Source organism: Artibeus jamaicensis, unplaced genomic scaffold, assembly GCF_021234435.1.
Source record: "Artibeus jamaicensis isolate MK-2021 breed Jamaican fruit bat unplaced genomic scaffold, CSHL_Jam_final contig_1998, whole genome shotgun sequence".
In the NCBI taxonomy this organism is placed as follows: domain Eukaryota; kingdom Metazoa; phylum Chordata; class Mammalia; order Chiroptera; family Phyllostomidae; genus Artibeus; species Artibeus jamaicensis.
The window spans coordinates 14,836,914-14,857,234 of NW_026521407.1; the positions used below are offsets into that span (position 1 = coordinate 14,836,914).

Below are 20,321 nucleotides of genomic sequence, written 5' to 3' on the forward strand. Positions count from 1 at the left end.
GAATTTTTCCAAACACATACTTTCATGTATCTACCATTACAGTATCATACAGAACAGTTTCACTGCCTCAAAAATTCCAAAGGCATTGAACATACCCCTAGGTAACTCCATAAAATTTGCAGCACACCCAGTGGGGAAGCAGCTCTAAAGTACTCTCCTGGCTTTATTCTGTCCTAGATCTTTGTCCAGCAATTTTTCTCAAACTTGTAGTCCTCCCATGTCTTTAAGGAGGATGATTTTTAAATTTTTTACTGCTTTTTTGAGTTGTCCTTAACAGAAATGTTTGTACAAATTACCCAGATCCACCATTATCAGAGCGGAAGCCTACCTAAATTCCCTTGAGCAAAAATTACAGCCCAGCATTCTGGGAATATCCAGCCTTTCTCTAAACATCTTAGGTGTTTTCACTTAAAATGTCTTTGTTACCCTAAATGCCCTGCGTGGTGTGGCTCAGTTGGTTGGGCATCATCCCACAAAGCAAAAGGTCGCCTGTTAGATTCCCAGTCAGGGCACTTGCCTAAGTTGTAGGCCTGGTCCCCCGGTGGGGCACGCATGAGAGGCAACCGATCGATGTTTCTCTCCCATATCAATGTTTCTTTCTCTCCCTTCCTCCCTTTCCCTCTCTCTAAAACAAATAGATAAATAAATAATTTTTAAAAATAAAATGTCTTTGGTACCTTAAGTAACTGAAATGATCAGGGTTGTCACACAGAAAAAAGATAACCTACATTCGGGAAAACTAAATCCAGATTTACAGGCGCTGAGCAGAGCAGTGAGTTGCTACATTTTTCAGAGAAGCCAAATACAACATGCTGATTTGAATATAAGTAGAACAATCTGCATTTCAAGGAACAAAGCAAGCAGTAGTAGCTTAAGTTTTTAAAAAGAATACCTCCACAGATCCACTTATTAGGCTTGAACTTCATTATTAATATCTTCCTACCCTCGGGATTTCCTGTTTTAACTCACTCACCTGACCCAGCTATTGGTGGAATGATAAGATGACTGAGAGAGAGAGAGCCTTGCCCTAACAATAGAATTTTAAATATATATATATATATATATATATATATATATATATATATATATATATATATATATATTCTAAGTTCCTTTTGGAAAAGCCCACATGAAAAGGGCAAACCTGAGCAAATGTCATGGGACATGGGCCAGTCACACTAGAGACTATTTGTTGCTGATGGCGGTCAAACCTATGCTGTTGTTTTCCTGAGGATAAACAGACATGATCGTTGTACTGTGTGTCAATGTGAGTCAAGGTGAGGAAGGCTAGCTACTGTAACAAACCTGCAAAACCTCAATGGCTTCTCACTTACTTTGCAGTTCAGTACAGATCATTGGGCAGGTTTCTTCTACTTCATAGTAAAATCTGCAAGGGCCTCAGAATCCTCACTCCAGAAGAATAGAAAATGTGGAGAAACATACAGGTTTGGGGCCAAGCCCAGACATGATATGTTATTTTTGCCCACGTTTCACTAGCCTGAATTCAGTCACATGCCCCACATAATTGTAAGGGAGGTTGGGAAATACCGTTTTCCCAAATGCCCAGGAAGGAAAGGAGATGGAGATCAATGATCACATTGCACTTTCTGTGTCAGGATTTATATTTTACTAACTTGAATTTAAGAGATTAATTCAAAAAGGCTAATAGAAAAGGTGTGGGGGGGGGAATTATATCCAGATACAGCAGAAGAGAGAGGTATTATGTGGATTTGTTGCCAGAGACTGCTAAGACAGAATTTAGCTCAGCTGGTCCCAACAGAATTCTTTGTCCCCATCAGTAGTTTTGCCGGGCACAGGCATTGTTAGAGTGAGACTCTACTCTCATTTGTTAGCACCACAAACCTAGAGGTCATTAACTTACTGCTGACAGTACTTCTTAGCTGGGCTAATGAATTGTCTCAATATTTCTTTTCCAGGGTTTGAGTAAAAAAGTGGGCGTATCATCTTCCATCCTCCAGGGCCTCTGGGTCTCCTATAGCACAGAGGGCCTCTCCATGGCACTGGCATCTTTACGAAATCTCTACACTCCAAATGTAAAGGTAAGTGCATGTAAATTACATTAGATTAAAGAACTAACTGTGAAGAAGAAACTTCAGAGGACATTTAAGTGGCAAATTGATCTTTGACTTGCCTTAGATTGTCTTCTCTGAGCCTTTCATTGATAATTTATTTTAAGTTGTTATATTTTATTCTATAAATTGAAGACCAAGCCTGTTGACCTTCTGCCTTCTGGCAGCTGACTCTGATTTATAGGGGTCTGGTCCTGCCACTTCTGGGGCGCAGTCTCCAGTAGCCTTTGTCTTGGTAGGAGTTTTGCTGACCAACAGTTCACTTAGTTATAGACTGTGTTCAGCACTACAGTACAAGTGGCATTTGCTTTAGTTACTGAGCATTTTAGGTAAAGAGACATTTTACATTTCTTTCTAAAAACAAGGTATTAGAAAAGGAACATATAACAATTATGAAAACAAAGTAGTTATTAAATGCTACGAGGCACTATTGTGGTGTCCCAGGTGACTTAATAAAAGATGACTAAAAGGATATGACTAATATTTGTCTGAGTATTCTTATTTACATATTTCTAGGTCAGCAGACTGCTGATTTTGGGAGGTGCCAACATTAATTACCGGACAGAGGTTTTAAATAATGCCCCAATCCTATGTGTCCAGTCTCATCTTGGTTACACAGAAATGGTGGCCCTGCTTTTGGAGTTTGGGGCCAATGTGGATGCCTCTTCTGAAAGTGGCCTGACACCTTTGGGCTACGCCGCAGCAGCGGGCTACCTGAGCATCGTCGTGCTGCTGTGCAAGAAACGAGCCAAGGTAATGGCTGCCTGGTTGCTGCTTTTCCTCTCTTCCCTTTATCTTTCTTCCTGCTGCAATCTTCCTTATCTCCTGCGTTACCTCGTGAATCTCGGCAGAGCACATCAAGCCTTATTAGGGAGCAGATCAAAGGGAGCACAGCTCCGAGTACATCCCAGTGTTTGCCTGCCAGTTCCACACTGCATCTGGACATAGTCCTAAAACCTTTGAGGGGCACTTAGGAAACCTCATTATCAGCAGTCACGAAAAGTTCCTACCTAACAACCAAGAAATTCCCTACTGAGCTCAAAGTGAAGAAGGAGAAGTAGAAGAGCAGGGAGACTTCAGTGGGAAGTCCGAACTGAGTGGTGCCTGCAGACTCAGCCTTTCATGTGTGGAGAAGATAAGTTTGCCATGGAGATAAGGACAGAGACCAGACTCTCTCATCCTAGCCTTGAAGATTGCCATGGGCGGAGGGGGGAGAAGACAATTCTGTTTATTCTCAAACTGACCAGAGGCACTCAGAAGTGCTTCTGTTAGTACACATGTATTTTAATTCTCTGAAAACCTTTCTAAAAATTGTGTTTGCTTTGTAGGATTCCAAGAGCCACTGGTATAAAGAATTTAATTTCAAAATATTGGTGGAAAGAAAAGTGCTGGTCTCAGAAATGGAGGCCTCGGGGGAAATTGTAGCCTTGTGGTATTTTGTTCAGTCCTGGAAACAAACTGAGGATTTTGGTGGTTTTGCAATAGAATATAAGTAATACATATGACCTCATTCTGAGGTATCCAGTGTTTTTACCAGAGAAGAGAGTGGGACTCCTGAGACTCTTTTGGGACCTGGGACCAGGGACCCGCAGTGAAATCCCAGAGCTTTAGCTGTTTACAGTGACATAGTGATGGTCCATCTCTAAAGTCCTGTTCATTGGAACGAACACCTCAAGAAACAGAATGATAACTGGGCCTTATTACTATTGCTGTGAATTCGTGTTTTCACTCTCAGCTTTGGTCTTTCGTGCTGCCCAGCTCTCATTGTATTAATCTCTCATTTCCCCAGAGCAGGTGTGTGAATTGCCTGTGTGCTCCTCAACACCCTGTCACCCTTACTTGACCCTCCTGCATGACTCAGCTTGAGCGCATCTCAGTGTACCTCCATCTCAAAAGGCTGTGAGGCCTTACCCACACTCACCTTCACTTCTACCTTGGAGAGGGAAGTCTTTCCTTTCCAGAGCAGTTGCCTCCACCTGTATTTCTTTTTATCTCAGTAAGTTGCTCATCTTCTCTCCCCCAGTTTCTGCAAACCTCTGAATGTCTCCTCTAACCCAAAAGAGAAATTTCCTTTCTCCTGCTAACCAGAAGCTACTATCCCATCTCCTACTTTCCATATCCACCACACCTGTCCCAGGAGTCATCTTTAACGTGCTACCTCTGTTTACTTAGTACTCCTTAACCACTTGTCATCTGGCTTCCATGAGAGAGAAAGGAGGCAAGTCATTAAAATCATAAACTGTGGAGTCAGGCACAACTTGGCCGAAGCCTGCATTCACACTTACTTTCTGTGAGGGCTTGGACACGTCGTTGAACCCTTCTCAATCTCACTTGTTTCCTCCAGAAGAAGGATTAATAGTGTCGGCTGGAGAGTTAAAAACAAGCAAGCCTTTTTAAAAAAGATAAGAAATCTCTTTCATCTCATTTAGTGCCTAATAAATAATAGTCTTTAAAAAAGAATGTACTCAACCTCTTGCCATTCAAATGGAGCTACTCTCTCAAATGTGACTAACAACTGCCTATCACCAAGTAAAGTAACTTTTCCTCACTTCTCACCCTCTAGGCAGTATTGACTGCACTTCTCAGAACCTCTCACATTGCCCTGGTACCCCTCCTGCCTCTCTGGTTGCTCTTCTCTCTTCCTTCTCTTAATGTAGCTGTTCTCCAAGATTTTCTCCTCTGGTCTTCTTCATCCTCACACTCTCTCCCATGGTTTCTGCATTAAGAAGATAATGAAGAATACTAGCCAGTTATTTTGTAGAAAGTTCTTCCATTTTAGTTTGTCTGATACTTTCTCATCACGAGGTTAAGTTTAGGTATTTTTGTCAATTATACCACAAAAACGATGTTCTGCCCTTATTAATGCAGCACTTAGGAGGTATAAGGGGATGTTAACTTCTGCCCCTTGGTTAAAGTAGTGTCTTCCACGTTTCTCAAATATGAACATACTCTTTTTTCCTTTTTAATTTAGAATTATCTTTTAAAAAGATGGTTTGAGAGTAGGCAGATGCTTTGTTTCCCTTGCTTTTTTCCCCTAGTTTCAGGATCCGTCAGTGATTCTTACTGCAACAAGAATCACTTGTTGCTACGGGTGTTTGCCTAATAGTGATTTTCTATTTCCTTCATTCCTTCAATATTTATTCATTGGAATTCGATTGTAAGAAGAGCTGTTACTTCTCCCCCCATGTTTTCATTTATTCATTTATTTATTCCTAGCATGGTGGATTCCTGGATATTGATTTTATACTGTGACCTGTAACCTATTGATATTTTTACTTATTTTGCTCAAATTGGCACATATTTGACCATTGGAAGCTCCTTCAGGTTGGTTTCTATATCCTTTCAAATCCCCCCACCCATTATTTTATTGGCACATTCATATTTTTTGGCATCACAAGATGTTCCAAACTTACCTTTCACTATTACTGCCCCAGCATTGGAATCAACCATTTCTCCAAGAAACCAAGGCTCCTTTTATTGTCCCCTGAGTTTTTGAGTAGACAGTTCTGAGCATGAAAATTCTCAATGACTCTCCATTACCTACTGGTCAAAATTCAGGCCACTTAACCTAGCATTCAAAAATACCCATGTTCTGGTCCCAAAAGACCTTCTCAACTTTGTAGTTTAAACCTCACCTTTATGTACCCTAGCCTTACATAAACTAGAATTAATCATTTCCTAGCTTAGAGAGTTATGGTAGACCTTAGTTCATTTGAACTGCCATAACAAAATATCATAAACTGAGTGGCTTATCAACATTTATTTCTCACAGTTCTGGAGGCTAAGTCCTAAGAGCATAGCTCCAGCCCATTGGATGTCTGGTGAGAGCTGCCTGGGTCACAGAGCCTTCTCGCTGTGTCCTCACGTGGCACGAGGGAGTGCACACACTCTCTGAGGCCTCCGTGTATGGGCCCTAATCCCATTCGTGAGAGCTCAGACCTCATGACCCAGTCACTTCCCAAAGGCCCTGTTTCATAATGCCATTGCCTTGGAGGTTAAAATGCCAGCATGATGCCAACATATAATTGGGGGGTGGGGGGCACAAACATTCAGACCATAGCGCCTTTCCCTCTGAATTCATTCCCAACTCTAGCTGGGAATTCTCTGAAATTTAATTGCACATTTACTTTCCTTATGGCATTATATACTTCCTTGTTGGACAGACTTTTGTTATATTGGTCACACTCCCCTACCTTGTTTGAAGATCCTTGAGCACAGAATCTATATTTTACTATCTTATTTACTTTTTTATCCTATGTGGTACCTTGAAATAGTAGGCATTCAGTAAACATTTAACAAATGTTTACTGAGTTGGACCTAAAGCTGGGGAAAATCAGATAACCTCTGTTTCAAGTGTTCTAACTACTGCTGGAAGACAATCTGCCTGCCTGTAGGAAAAGGCTGCTCATCTGTTGAGACTTATGGCTGAGGACCTTCTGGTAGACTGATGATCTTAATCAGGCTCTTCTTTCAGCCTGAACTTGTAACCATCCCTGCAGTTGTAAAAAAGTGCTTTTGGAACTCAGTCTAGCATTAAATTCCAAGTCCCTCTAGCCATTTCGGCCAGACCTTTTGAGAGTCTGCCCTCACATTGGAAGAAAGAGGTAGCCTTTGCCAAAGCTTGGTGGTCAAATGTGTGATTCATGATATAAGATATTTTGCTTCTTTGGAAGACCAAAAAAAGTTTGAGCTTTAAAATGTTTTTCTTTTATGATTTCAAAGAAAAATTTTTTTTGTATCAAGAGAGCTGCAAGTCTTTCAAATTTCGGTCAGAAAAGAACTATTTAAGGACAAAGGAGAATGTACCTCAAGAAAAATAAAGCTGGAGCTGGGAGTTTTGTTTTTGGTTTCTTTTGATGTGAAAACAAAAGCCTGACCTTACGAGGTTCTCCCCAGAGGGGCATCTACCATAGTTATTATAGCTCAGTGGTGATTTAGCCTGAGTCAGAGAATATCCTCTGAATTTTCCCTGATTGGTTCAGGGCATGGCAAAGTCTGACTCTTAGTAGTCCAGTCCCATGCAATGGGCTGACGTGACTAGTTTGGGAGTATAGCCACAAGTCTTTGTTCACCCAGATTTCTCTGTCCCTTCCTCTTAGGTGGATCACTTGGATAAGAATGGACAGTGTGCTTTGGTCCATGCTGCACTCCGAGGTCATCTGGAGGTGGTCAAGTTTTTGATTCAGTGTGACTGGACAATGGCCGGCCAGCAGCAAGGGGTGTTTAAGAAGAGCCATGCCATCCAGCAGGCCCTCATTGCTGCAGCCAGCATGGGCTATACTGAGGTAAGAAAGCGGTGACAAGGTTGGGCTTTTTTCCCAATCTGTGTATTGAAGGACATAGGAGTCCAGGAGAAAAGGGTTACATTAGTACAAAATTGCCACCCTAATTAATGTGAATTAGCTTTTTGATCACTGCTCTGAGAACAATGAAGATTAGACTCCATGAAGTACTTCAGTTCTGAAATGCTAGGGTACATAGAATTATGAGCACAGAATGTGAGAGTTGGGAAGGACCTTGGGATTTATCTAATCCAGTTTTCCTCGTCCTTCCACCCCTGTTTAACAGACACTGACACCAGGCTCAGACGGGTTATTTATTGAGCTGTGTCCCCATGCAGTGTGGCGTGGGAATAGCACAACACTTAGAATCTCAGAAGGACCAGGTTTGAGTCCCAGCTTTGCTGTTCATTAGCTCTGGATGTTGGGCAATTTACCTAATCTCTTAGAACCTAAGTTTCCCATCAGTAAAGTGAGTCTAACAAATTCTTTTTTACAAGACTGATATGAAAGGTACCTTGTAAATTGTTAAGCACTATACAAATGGTATTTTTGCTAACTTATTTATTATTGATAGTAATAATATAGTGGCAAAATGCACGGGATTGGTAGTGTGCTAGGAAATGTTAACTACCAGCTCTGGAGAGGGGTGTGTAAGGGTGCAGGGGGGAGAGAGAGTATACATAGAGTCACGAGCCACATAATGAATGACATTTCACTCAATGACAGACCCAATGTGGTGCGACAAGATGATAACAGCTGAAAATTCCTCTTACCGAGTGATGTCACAGCCATTGTAATGTCGTAGTGCGGCGTATCACTCATGCGTTTGTGGTATGCTCATGTAAACAAACTTACCACACTGTCAGTCATGTAAAACTATAGCAGGTACCATTCTGTGCAGTAATAACTCTTGATAGTGATAATAAACAAATGTTACTGGTTTATGTATTTAGCATACTACATTTTTATTGTTACTTTAGAGTGTGCTCTTTCTACTTATAAAAATGTTGGCTGTAAAGCAGCGTGCCTATTACCCCAGCAGCAGCCTCATACATCCTATGTTTATTGCGCCACCACTTCTTTGATTCAGCGGATCAAGAACATCATTTTCAGTTGTGCTTGATTTAATCTCATGTTGCTTTGCTCATTATGGCCCCTAAATTCACTGCTAATGTTGCCAGGTAGAGGGCACATCAAGTGATTGACCTGGAAACAATTAAAAGTGATTAAGGACTACGACAGTAGAAAATCAGTGATGCTTATTGCTCCCCAATCAGGCCTGTCCTGTTCCACTATAGTTGCAGTCTGTAAGAAGAAGAACAAAGTGATGGAAGCTGTTAAGGGTCTGCTTCATTGAAGGCAACAAGACTAAAAAAATTTAAGGAGGACTTTTATCAGACATGGAGAAATTACTAACGACCTGGATTGAAGACCAGATGCGTAAACGTACCCCTCTCAGCACCATGATGATCACGGCCAAAGCAAAACACGTGTTTGCAATGTTGAAAGAAGAGGTGGGACCCAACTACGATGATGAATTTACTGTGTAGTTTAAATGATTCAAGAATCGTTATTCAGTACACGTTGAAAGTGAGTGTTGAGTCTGTAAGTGCTGATGTGAAGGCAGCAGAGGAATTTTTGGAAACTAAATAAGATGATTGTGGAAGAAAATTACTTGCCAGATTTTCAGTATGGATAAAACCTCTCTATTCTGGAAAGGAATGCCTGAACGGACTTTCATACGTAAGGAGGCCAAGTCAGTGCCAGGTTTTAAGGCTTTTAAGGACAGGATAATAGCCTTGTTCGGGGGCAGTGTTGCAGGCCACAAATTGAAACCCTTTGTAATCTGGCACGGTGAGAACCCCAGGGCCTTCAGGCATATCAATAAGAAGTCATGGATGACCCAACTCCTCTTCCAAGGTACCCCCTGAATTGCAGCACCAGTGAAATGGAGAAGTACTGTTCAGAGCATAATATATCTTTCAAGATTTTGCTTAACTGTAGTAGTGCTACTGAGCATCCTCCTTTTGTTGGTGATCTTCATCCCAGTATCAAAGTGGTGTTCTTCCAAATACCACCTCTCTGATTCAACAATGGATTGAGGAGTTACAGTAGCTTTTAAGACCTGCTACCTGAGGAGAACCTTTGCCCAGGCTATTACTGCAAGAGAGGAAGACACTGAGGCACTTCTGGAAGGATAATAACATCTAGGACTGCATTAAAACCTTCGCTTTGGATTAGGGTGGTGTCACCAAGGAGTATATGAATGGCATCTAGAAGAATACACTCAACACGTTTGCCCCTGGCTTCATAGGATTTGCCAAGGATGAGAGGGTTGCAGAACTCAACAAGGCTGTGGCTGGGATGGCAAACACTTTAACCTGGTGTGGGTGAGGGCGACGTTGAGGAGCTCCCACAGGTGATTCCTGAGGAGTTGACTAATGAGGAGGTGTTGGAACTGGAACAGGGATACATAGCTGAAGAAGAGGCAAGAGAAAAAGAAACTGCAGGAGAAAAAGAAGAACCCCAAGAAAATTCACAGTGAAGGTTTAGCAGAAGCTTTTTCAGACGTCAACAGACTCCTTAAAAAGTTTGAAAATAATGGATCTGAACACCAAAAAGTTTTCAGTAATAGTGCATTATCTACTTGGAAGCCAGCCTGGGTGGGGGAAAAAAACAACAAACCAAACAAACCACCAGGAACATCATTTCTGAAAAGAATGACAGGTCCTCAAGAAGAGCCTCAGGGGATATCCCAGAAGAAGGCGTTATTATCATAGCAGGTGACATGCATGTTATTGTCCCTGAAGACCTTTCCGTGGAGCAAGCAGTGGAGGTGGAAGACAGTGACACTGATGATCCTGACCCTGTTAGGCTGAGACTAATGTGTGTGTTCATGTCTTAGTTTTTAACAAAAAAAATGTTTTAAAAATAGAAAAAAGTTTATCAAATAAGGACATAAAGGAAATTTTTTGTACAGTTACAATGTTGAAAATACAAGTCAAAAGTTATTTTAAAATTATAAAGTTAAAATGTTACGCTAAGGTTAATTTGTTATTGAAGAAAGAAAAATATTATTTTTAATTTAGTGTAGCATTAAATGTACAGTGATTACTCAGTCCACAGTAGTGATGTCCAAGCCTTCACACACACTCACCACCCACTCACTGACTCACCCAGGGCAACTTTGAGTCCTGCAAGCTCCATTATGGTAAGTGCCTATACAGGTGTACCATGTTTTATCTTTACTGTACCTTTCCAGTGTTTAGATACACAAACACCTAACATTTTATTACAGTTGCCTATAGTATTCTGTACAGTAATGTGCTGTGTAGGTTTCTCACCTTGGAGTAATAGGCTATTCCGTATAGCCTAGGTGTGTAGTAGGTTTGTGTTCAGTGAACCCTGTGATGTTCAGGCAAAGACAAAATCACCCAATAACACATTTCTCAGAACACATCCCCATCATTAACTAACGCATGACTGTACTTCAATTTATTATAAATTTCACTGATATAAAGAACATATATCACACAGTTTACAAATAATAATGAAATATACAATACTCTTTTTTATAGTAATTATGTACTCTTTTTTTAAGATTTTATTTATTTATCTTTAGAGGGGAAGAGAAGGAGAGAGGGAGAGAAATATCAGTGTGTGGTTGCCTCTTGTGCGTCCCCTGCTGGGAACTGGCCTGAAACCCAGGCATGTGCCCTAACTGGGAATCAAACCGCGATCATCTGATTCGCAGGCCCGTGATCAATCCACTGAGCTACACCAGCCAGGGCCCTACAATACTCTTAATTGAATGCTTATGTTAATGTTTTCTAAATTTGTATCATAGCTAACCTGTGGTTGCAACAATGATTTGATAAATGGAGTTTGTATCCCAATTTACTAACTCTTTTCCCAGTAATCTTATTGTCACTAAATCTGATATGTGATCTACTGTTAAACTACTTCTCACCATGGTGTAAATTATACTTATTGAACTGGAAGTTCTTTTAGCTTCAGCATAAATCAAATCCTGATTTGTAATGCTTGCCAGTTTCCAGGGTGCAAATACTCCCACCGAGGCCGATTTCCAGCTACAGCGTGACATCACTGCACAGAGTTGGGAGGAGACACACAATAGCACGCCCTTGTGTAATATTTCCATCCTGTAGACATAAAGAAATAATCTCAAGAGCATAGATAATTATAAACTGTAGTTAAATAATCAGGAAATTATGATTTTATTTTTAACTTTTGTTTTCAATATAATTAAAATTTTAATTAACATCTTTGTTAAACGGTGGTCCTGAAAAATTCCCGAGAATTTAATGGTCATTTTTCTCAGACTAGTAGAAGTCAGCTCACCACTTCATGAGTTGCTTCAGTAATGCAGCTACACTGTCAACTGACCTCGTATGTCACCAAGGGAATATTAAGTAAAATTGGAATTCGTATCATTTCTGAGAGGCGCTTTTTTAAAAATTCTGTCTACAGTCAAATTCTTGAAAACAGAGCTGTCACTTTCCTTTATTGTTAGTGACCATTCTCCCTTCACTGTCCCCCAAACTGTCCTGGTACTTAAAAAAACAATCACTCTGCTCTGAAGAAATATAGGCCCTAAATTTTGTCCAAATTTATTTTGCTTTTTGTTTATTGATTGGTCTTCTCTTTGTTGATTTATTGATATTTTTATTGGGAGGATGAGGGATTGCTTCTTTAACTTAAATATGAGGAGTATGTAGTTTTTAAAAATCATGTGCTATGTGAGTTATGTTCAGGAGAAGCATGCAAACCGTACCTGATAGAAACAAATGCTCATTGTGGCAGCTTTGGATCTCTTTGCTAGAACAGGCAGTTCTGTTACTTTTGTGTACAAGAGATCTCATAACACCTGCAGCACCCAACTGGCTTCCAAACCTCACAGGCTATTATCAGTAGCATAGTTTTCCACCTGAAGTTTGAGCTGACACAACTTCTTGTTTCAGATTGTCTCCTACCTACTTGATCTTCCAGAAAAAGATGAAGAGGAAGTGGAGCGAGCACAGATCAACAGCTTCGACAGTCTCTGGGGAGAGACAGGTACTTGTCATGGACATCCCTCTCTTCTCTCGCGTACGTGTTGTGTTTGTGCAGAGATACTCTCCGCGTTTCCCACCCCGATTTTTGTCTCCGGCAGACCATAGGCACCTCTTGGGTGGCTTTTGTATTTGAGACCAGTTCAGCCAAAGTGGAAAGTCAAGTAGTTTTCCTCTTTCAGTCCTCTTGCCCTTTGGATTCTCCATACCATTGGCACCAGAGTATTCTTTCAAAAAAAAAAAAAAAAAAACTTCCCCCCACTCTTGTTTTCAAATATTTTTAAAAGACTGAAAGTTTCCTTACAATGTGCCAAACCAGAACAGAAAATAGTTGTGGCCCTTCCTTTTTTTATGTGATCCTTGTAGCAGTTAGGAATAAATAGTCTTCCCATCAAAATCATTCTCTTCACCTATAGTTGTACACCAGGAGGTTACATTTTTATCTATGCCCGTGGCTTAGAGAGTGTTGCCATGGCAGAGTGGTATCTGACACAATACAAGCCAAGTTGCATCTGGGTGCAAGTTGAAGGTGCCACCCTGTAAAGTGTAGCCCTGTGCCATCTCTCAGTCCATAGCAAAGCGATTTCTGTATCGCTACACAAGCAGAAGCCTCTCCCTTGTGACCTTTGCAGGAAATTATTATTGTCGTTCCTCCAAGTCTGAACTGGAACATCTGGAAAAACATTAGTAACCTTCTGTGTGTTTTTATGAAACCAGGGCAGTGAAGACTGTAGAGTCACCGCAGATATGTGTCATATTTGCCAGGAGGAGGAGACCAACATTGAAATGTCCAATTTAGGGAGAGAATCTAGCAAACAAGAAGGCTGTGTGTTTTGCTTAGTGTCGAAGTGTTATTAAAAATAAGAAAAGACTTGAATTCATTTAAAACTTATAATTACCTACTGAATTGTGACGTTTCCATCCATGGCAAAAATCTTACATAGGTTTCATGGCTTAACATCATATATAATGGTCCAAAGCCCAGGAATTTGTTCCTCAAACAATTCCTCCCTCTGTAAGACCAGAGGGAGCAGATGCCAGGCAGCTGCAACTTAAGAGTCTGTGACAGATTAAAGGAAAATGCACAGCTGGAAACAGCTGCTGTCTCTGGGATCCCGCCCCAAGGGAAGCCAGAGGGCAGACTGAGAGGAACGGACTGGCCAGGACATCAGCAGTTCTGGAGTAAGCATACTGTGACCTAGAGCTGTAGAAGGGAAGAGCTGGTTTACTGCTCCTGCCAGCGAAGCCTTCCCCAGCACAGCATCGCCATGCCTCTCAACAGACTACTTTTATCAGGCCATGTACACACAACTTCCGGGGAGCACAAAAAAGGTAGTGGTCCAATGATGGTGATGGTTAGAAATGACAAGACCGATGGTCATACTATCAAACACATTCTAGTGCTGTACTGAAAAGAATTACTAAAAAATGTTCAAGAAGGGTGTGAACTAAGTAGAAGACTTATTTTTATCACTATAAATTGTTTATTGGGATAAAACTTCATGGTGTCGGGACTTTTAAAACATTTCATACTTTAAAGTATACAATAAAGTTTGTTACATTGTCTTACACATTCATCATATCTCAAGATTATAAAAAGTCAAAGCTTCCTATCAATTTACTTAGAATTGTGTTATATTTAATTCAATATTTCAGCATTATAAAACATAAATCATTTGCAATCATTTCAGTACTATAAACATAAAATGCTATTTAAATATTGAATAGAATGAAATGCATTTGTAATATAACTTATAGATCTATAAAAAGTTATTTGACCTCAGGAAAATTTGAGAGAATTAATGTCTTTGCTATATAAAAAAGTTCCAGCAATTCACCACTAGTGAATAGACTGTGAGTTGCTCCTCTGTCTATAGTGTTGGCCTTACTAAGTATACATGCTCGTTTCTAACTTACAGCACATAATCATTTCAAATTTATAATGATCCATTGAAGTGTGATATTTCTTCCAAAGGCAAAGTCTTATATATGTTTCCCTTCTATAGGGAATAATATGACCTCCAGCCAGCTGGTTGGTATCTCATATCTGCAACCCTGGCCTAGACAATGTAATTTTCATCGAAAGAAAATATGCCATCTCTGACAATCTGTACCACTTACTGTACTGAATCTAAGACACCACTATGAGAAACTATATAATTATTATGTTATGTGCCACGACAAAAAAAATAATCTGCCTATTAAACTGACACAATTCTTTATTATCATGTCAATTGTTAAGATCCATTCCCTTTTCGGAGATGTTAAAAAGTGAAGGGGGAAAAGTGCATCTTAGAATCAATGAACTTTATCTTAGCATATCATGGAATATTAACTGAGATGTAATTTTTACATACCGGATTTTCTAAAAGCAGATCACTAGAATATCCAGGTTGCCTTTATCCCCCTTTTGCAGGCTCTTATCCTTCCATATGGCATCTGCCTACTTTCAGCTTTCACCATCTGGCTGACCCCTTCTCATCCCACAAGCTTTTCACAGACTTTTTATGGAACAGCACAAAAGAAAAGCAATTAAGATGGCAAGACTGTTCACCACTCCCTGCTTTCCTTTGTCTTTTGGGCATAGACTAAGACCAGCATTAAAACCTTCTAGCAACTCTGGAGTGAGCTCCTGAGCCATCCCATTGCCCAAAAGAAGTGAGTTCACAAAATAAACAAGATACCCTTAATTCATACCCTCATCATCTCTTTCCTAAATTATTGCAGCAACATCTTTAACTGGTCTTCTTGTCTGTAGCCTCACCCTTTTGTGGTTCATCTCCCAGGCTTCAGGTAAAGTGATCTTTGTGAGCCACAATCTCTTCATGTCCCTTTCCTGCTTATGCCCTTTCAATAACCACCTGTAGCATTAAGTTATTTAATGTAGCATAAAAAGAATAGTCATGATCTCTAGCCTCATCTATTGCCTATCTTCTCCAATTACTCCAATAATAATAAACCTGCAATTTCCCACCTTATTGCCTTTATACAATGCTCTCTCTGTACTTAACATGCCTCTTCCTTGCCCTTGAATGCCTAGAAGTCTGTTTCTCTTCCAGCATCTATCTCAGGTTGTCATCTCTTCCTAGAGGCCTTCTCAGACACGTCTTCCTCTGCACCTCCATGGACTTACTTCTGTTGTACATATCACACTGTATAATAATGTATTTTTTTATTTGTTACTCTTCTCAACCATGCATTCCTTAAGAGCAGTGACAGTGTCTGACAAACAGCTCAACAAATGTTTAATTAATGTTGTTATAGATAGCAGTGATCAGTTTTGTGTCTGTCAAGCACTTCGGTCCTGTTGGTCTTACATGACCTGTCTGCTGCACTCTTTCTAGGTTGAAAATAGAAACAAACGAACCATTTGCTTCTCTGACTTCTACTTAGTGTCAGCATCCCATCCAAGCCGACTTTGGCTGTTTCCCCAGCTGTGAGCTGCATCCTGTCTGCCTCTTCTAACTCCTTAGAGTTTGTAAAAAGGACCATTTATGTCAGATAATCTCATCAGATGCTGACAAGTTAGGGAACAAATTTTGTTACTGGTCTCTCAGGAAGAGATTTGGCTCCATACTGCTGTGTTTGCTCTAAGAATCAGTTTGTTGTTTTACAGAACTGGCTTTACTTTAATCTCTTTTTTCCCCAAAAAAAGTTTCGATAAGGCTTCTATAAAATCCAGCCAAAGCAACTCCTTGCTCTTGGATTTTGAAAAGCACAGATCCCATTTTAAATGGCTGTCTTGTTCTGAGACAAAAATCAGCCCACTGTGTTAGTGACCATGTCCAGCTATCAGTTTTGAGATTCTGGCCAAATTACATCATAACCTAAGTAACAGAGAAGATACAACAAAGAAAAAGGCCAAATGGAACAGTTCCTCCCATTTAAATATGTTATCCAGTGGGTAGAAATGGTCCAGCCAGAGTAACTCCAGGTCAGAGTAGACCATGTAAGTTTAGCTTTCAAGATGGGTACTGGTGCACTTCAGCTGTGTTCTGTGAACTGGTGTCATCACTGAAAGGCCTGATTCTGAAATACTGTCCATATTTTCTCCACACTTTGTGAAGAAGAATGTATTTGCTCCAGCTCCATGCACATTAAAAGGGAAGTTTGATGCAACCCTGTCATCTAGTAGCTACTTTAAATGGGATCTGAACATGAGAGTTAGAAATTTTCCCAGTCATTTGTTTTATGTAATGCCAGCCAGGGGATTCTGTGGTTCCTCACAAGTATCCAACTCAGTCACGTTCTTTTTTGCCCCAGCTCTACCGAGATATAATAGACATACCACATTGTGTAGGTTTATCGTGTACAGTGTGATGATTTCCAGTCAAGTTCTGAAACTGCTCTTGTGTTCTGACACAAGAACTAAAGTTTGTTTTTTGTTTTTTTTCTGAACTATTGGAAATACAAATGTGAGAAAGAGGAAAGATCGCTTTGATTTTGATTTGAGGCATAAGAGACAAAACTTTTTGTCAAGTAAATAATCAGACCCATCAATACCTGTACTCATCCATTTTGGGCTTGGAAATGACCCTCACCCAGAGAGGACCAAGCGTCTTCCCTTCTGCGGAGAACGGGACAGAAATACTGTTAGGGCTTCTAAAATAAAACAAGATACACAAAAGACAAGGCATAGAAACATCTAGTTTAAGTGAATATATCTTCTAAAATTGTCGCATTTTCCTTCATAAGCCCTTTTTACCACTGAGGAAAGAAAAGGTTACTTGAAGGTTTATCTTAGTGGAAATTACATGTTATTTTGGTTTTGCATATGAATCAGTTGTGGATAAATTTGGCCAAGGTCAAAGACAAAATGTCATAATTTGCACTTAAAAGAAAAAGATTACAAGTGATCATTTGATTTGAATTTCAATTGCTTCCCTCTTTAGATACCAACATTTACAAAGTGAAATACTCTCTGTACCTGCCAATATTATCTTTTTTTGATTTGTCACTGGAGTAGATACCCACAATAAAGAAAGAACCTGCTGACCACTGCATCCATTTTCCAAGTCAAATCAGAGAAAGGTTCTCTATCCTCTTTCTTTGTAACAGTGTGTACCATTTTAAACACTAACCTTATGCATTTGTGATCCCCTCGAAAAATGAGACAAAATATGTTTGTTTAAATATGGACTTAGTAAAAAGTATATCTCTAAATTCTTCTTGCTACTATTAAAATAATACTCAGAGGATGAAATAGTCACTCAGAGAATCTCTACTGTATCGAAAAGCATGTAAACTATGGCCAACAGCGCAGGAAGAAGAACGTTTAAGTTTCTTCCTGCTGTGTCCCTTATACTCCATGTAGCTATTTTTTATCTGTGACTCCATCATTTTATATTCACAAGAAAGAGCCTTTGTAGCCCTGGCCGGCCGGGTAGCTCAGTTGGCTAGAGTGTTGTCCCAGTATGTCCAGGTTGTGGGTTTGATACCCAGTCAGGACACATCCCAGAAGCAACCAATGAATGTATAAACAAGTGAGAAAACAAAATCGATGTTTCTCTCTCTCTCTCTCCCTCCCCCTTCTCTCATAAATAAATAAGCAAACAAACAAACAAATAAATAAAAAGAGCCTCTGTCAGATCCTCTCATCTTGATAACTATCCCCTTGAATAGTTCTGGCCCTCATGTAGAAATGGTTTCAGATATACTAGAAACATCTGTCTCAGCTAATGAAAACTGGTCTAAGGCCTGTGGACTACACTTTCTGGCTTTGGTATTTTGGGGTCTAAGGGCCCAGGAATAGAGGTGGCCCAGGGGTTGCTCCTAGGTATAACTCTAAAAAAGGCCCTTACTCTGCAGAGCCTCTCTTCTCTGCATTCCAGCCACCCGCGGACCAGTAGAAGGGTTGTAGCAAGGAAGGGGTACCAAAAAAGAGGTAGGTCAGAGCAAAGAAGACACTCAGGTTGGGAAAAAATAAAACTGTGTTTGATCACAGGTGATTTTTCAGTAAATTTGTTATAATTGTCTTAATATATTGTACATAAGCCAATTTAAATATAGTTTTCTTGATTATTTTTCCTTTAAAATTTTTTTCATGACAAAAATAGCTAAAAACATTATTCTTAGAGGTAAAGTAGCAGTCACGTTAATGAAACACAGGTATACTTCCATGTTTAACACAGACGATTGGAGACAGCAAGAGCCACCTGTTTTCAGTCTGTGTTCTCTGCCCTTAGCCCTGACAGCTGCAGCCGGAAGGGGCAAACTGGAGGTGTGTCGTCTGCTCTTGGAACAAGGGGCAGCAGTGGCCCAGCCAAACCGCCGAGGGGCAGTGCCTCTATTCAGCACTGTTCGCCAGGGCCACTGGCAGGTAAGCAGGGCAGCTACGTCCAGTCCCACGGGCAAGGGTGAGTTTCGGGATGGAATTTCTGATGCATAGAGAAAAAAGTTACAAAGTTTGAGTTACCCAGCAGACATTGGATTTAAGGACTTCGGTATTTGTTATTAATATGCTGGTTGAAACTATTTCAAAAGTTAACATTTGAAATTATCATTTCTAGATTGAATAGAAGGACTAGCTACTTTTGGCCTGGTCATAGAGTTACCCCTTTCCAGAGAACACTTCACAGTATCCGCGGGCTCTCAGGAAGGTTCATATCTCAGCAGATCCCTGCTGACCCTCAGGTGTCTGAGACTTGCTAAAACAAAGTGTGATGTATATAAATTCTAGTTATGCGCTCTTTCCCACAATGTTTGGCTCTGGAAAAATGCTAATTTATACATTTAGGATGGAAAAGAAAGCATATTGTTAATATTCCTTCAAAGTATTTAAGTAGAAAAAAAAGCTCTATCAGCCAGACAGTGCTAAAGAGTTATTAGACCTGTCTGGTGTAGCTCATCAGATTGAGCACAGGCCTGTGAACGAAAGCATCGCTGGTTCAATTCCCAGTGAAGGCACATGCCTGGGTTGCAGGCCATGTCCCCAGTAGGGGGCGCACAAGAGACAACCACACATTGATGTTTCACTCCCCCTCTTCCTCCCTCCCTTTCCTCTCTCTAAAAATAAATAAAATCTTTTTTTAATTTTTTTAAGAATTATTAGAGACACTCTATTGGATTCAGTTCAGTAATAAATATTCACTGCAGGCAGCTTTACAACTTTCAGAGGTCAAAAAAATAGCGCTGACATAGTTAGCAACTTGTGCTGGAGCTTAAGTTATGGATTGCTTAGTCTACATCTCAGCCACTGTTATCTTAAATTATTTTTTACTTAGTGGCTGAGTCAAACATGCAGAGGTGAGCTCTTCTCTTTTAGCTATCCCTGAGAGAGTCAGAGATCAAATCACATGGTACTAAGACTGGCAGAAGCTCGCGGGGCCTCTTGCAGTATAAAGTTACGTGTAGAGGTGACCGCCCTGTCCAGCAGTGGGACTTCACACAGCGTCAGAGCCGACATGCCTGCGTCTGCTCAGCAGCTTTTCTGATGGTTCCTGTTTCTCTGCCCTTGCAGATTGTTGACCTTTTGCTCACACATGGAGCTGATGTCAACATGGCAGACAAGCAGGGCCGGACTCCCCTGATGATGGCTGCTTCCGAAGGCCACCTGGGGACCGTGGATTTTCTGCTTGCGCAAGGTCAGTCCTGGGATGCCAGAGCCGGATGGTCGGTGCCCGTAACAACATAAGGAAATCGTGATTTCCGGTGATGGGTTCCAGAAAATGTTAAAAACAGGTGTTACTAACCCAGTTGGTTAAAAAATGAAAGTCTGTCTCCTCTCCCCTTTTGTACAGTGGGACCCTTCTAACTCTTGACATTCTCTATTTCCTTAAAGCTTGAGGGATCTTTAGTATTCTAATCAAATTAACATAGTCAGAACTCTTTAAATCAGTAATCCCCAAACTTTGAATTTTTAATGTACACATAATAAA

The 20,321-nt window shown here is 40.4% G+C and overlaps 1 protein-coding gene across 5 annotated transcripts in view; it reads left to right on the top strand.

Annotated features, from left to right (window-relative positions):
• TANC2 (tetratricopeptide repeat, ankyrin repeat and coiled-coil containing 2) overlaps positions 1-20,321 on the top strand; it is a 329,189-nt gene that overhangs the window by 292,699 nt on the left and 16,169 nt on the right. For 3 of the 5 annotated variants that reach the window (XM_053655895.1, XM_053655899.1, XM_053655905.1), the window contains 6 exons: positions 1,938-2,060; positions 2,607-2,843; positions 7,190-7,375; positions 12,355-12,448; positions 18,630-18,763; positions 19,904-20,027. In XM_053655895.1, the coding sequence (XP_053511870.1) occupies positions 1,938-2,060; positions 2,607-2,843; positions 7,190-7,375; positions 12,355-12,448; positions 18,630-18,763; positions 19,904-20,027 (898 nt within the window). Of the gene's footprint in view, positions 1-1,937; positions 2,061-2,606; positions 2,844-7,189; positions 7,376-12,354; positions 12,482-18,629; positions 18,764-19,903; positions 20,028-20,321 lie in introns of all 5 variants that reach the window. The other 2 variants (XM_053655892.1, XM_053655904.1) reach the window with 1 other exon arrangement.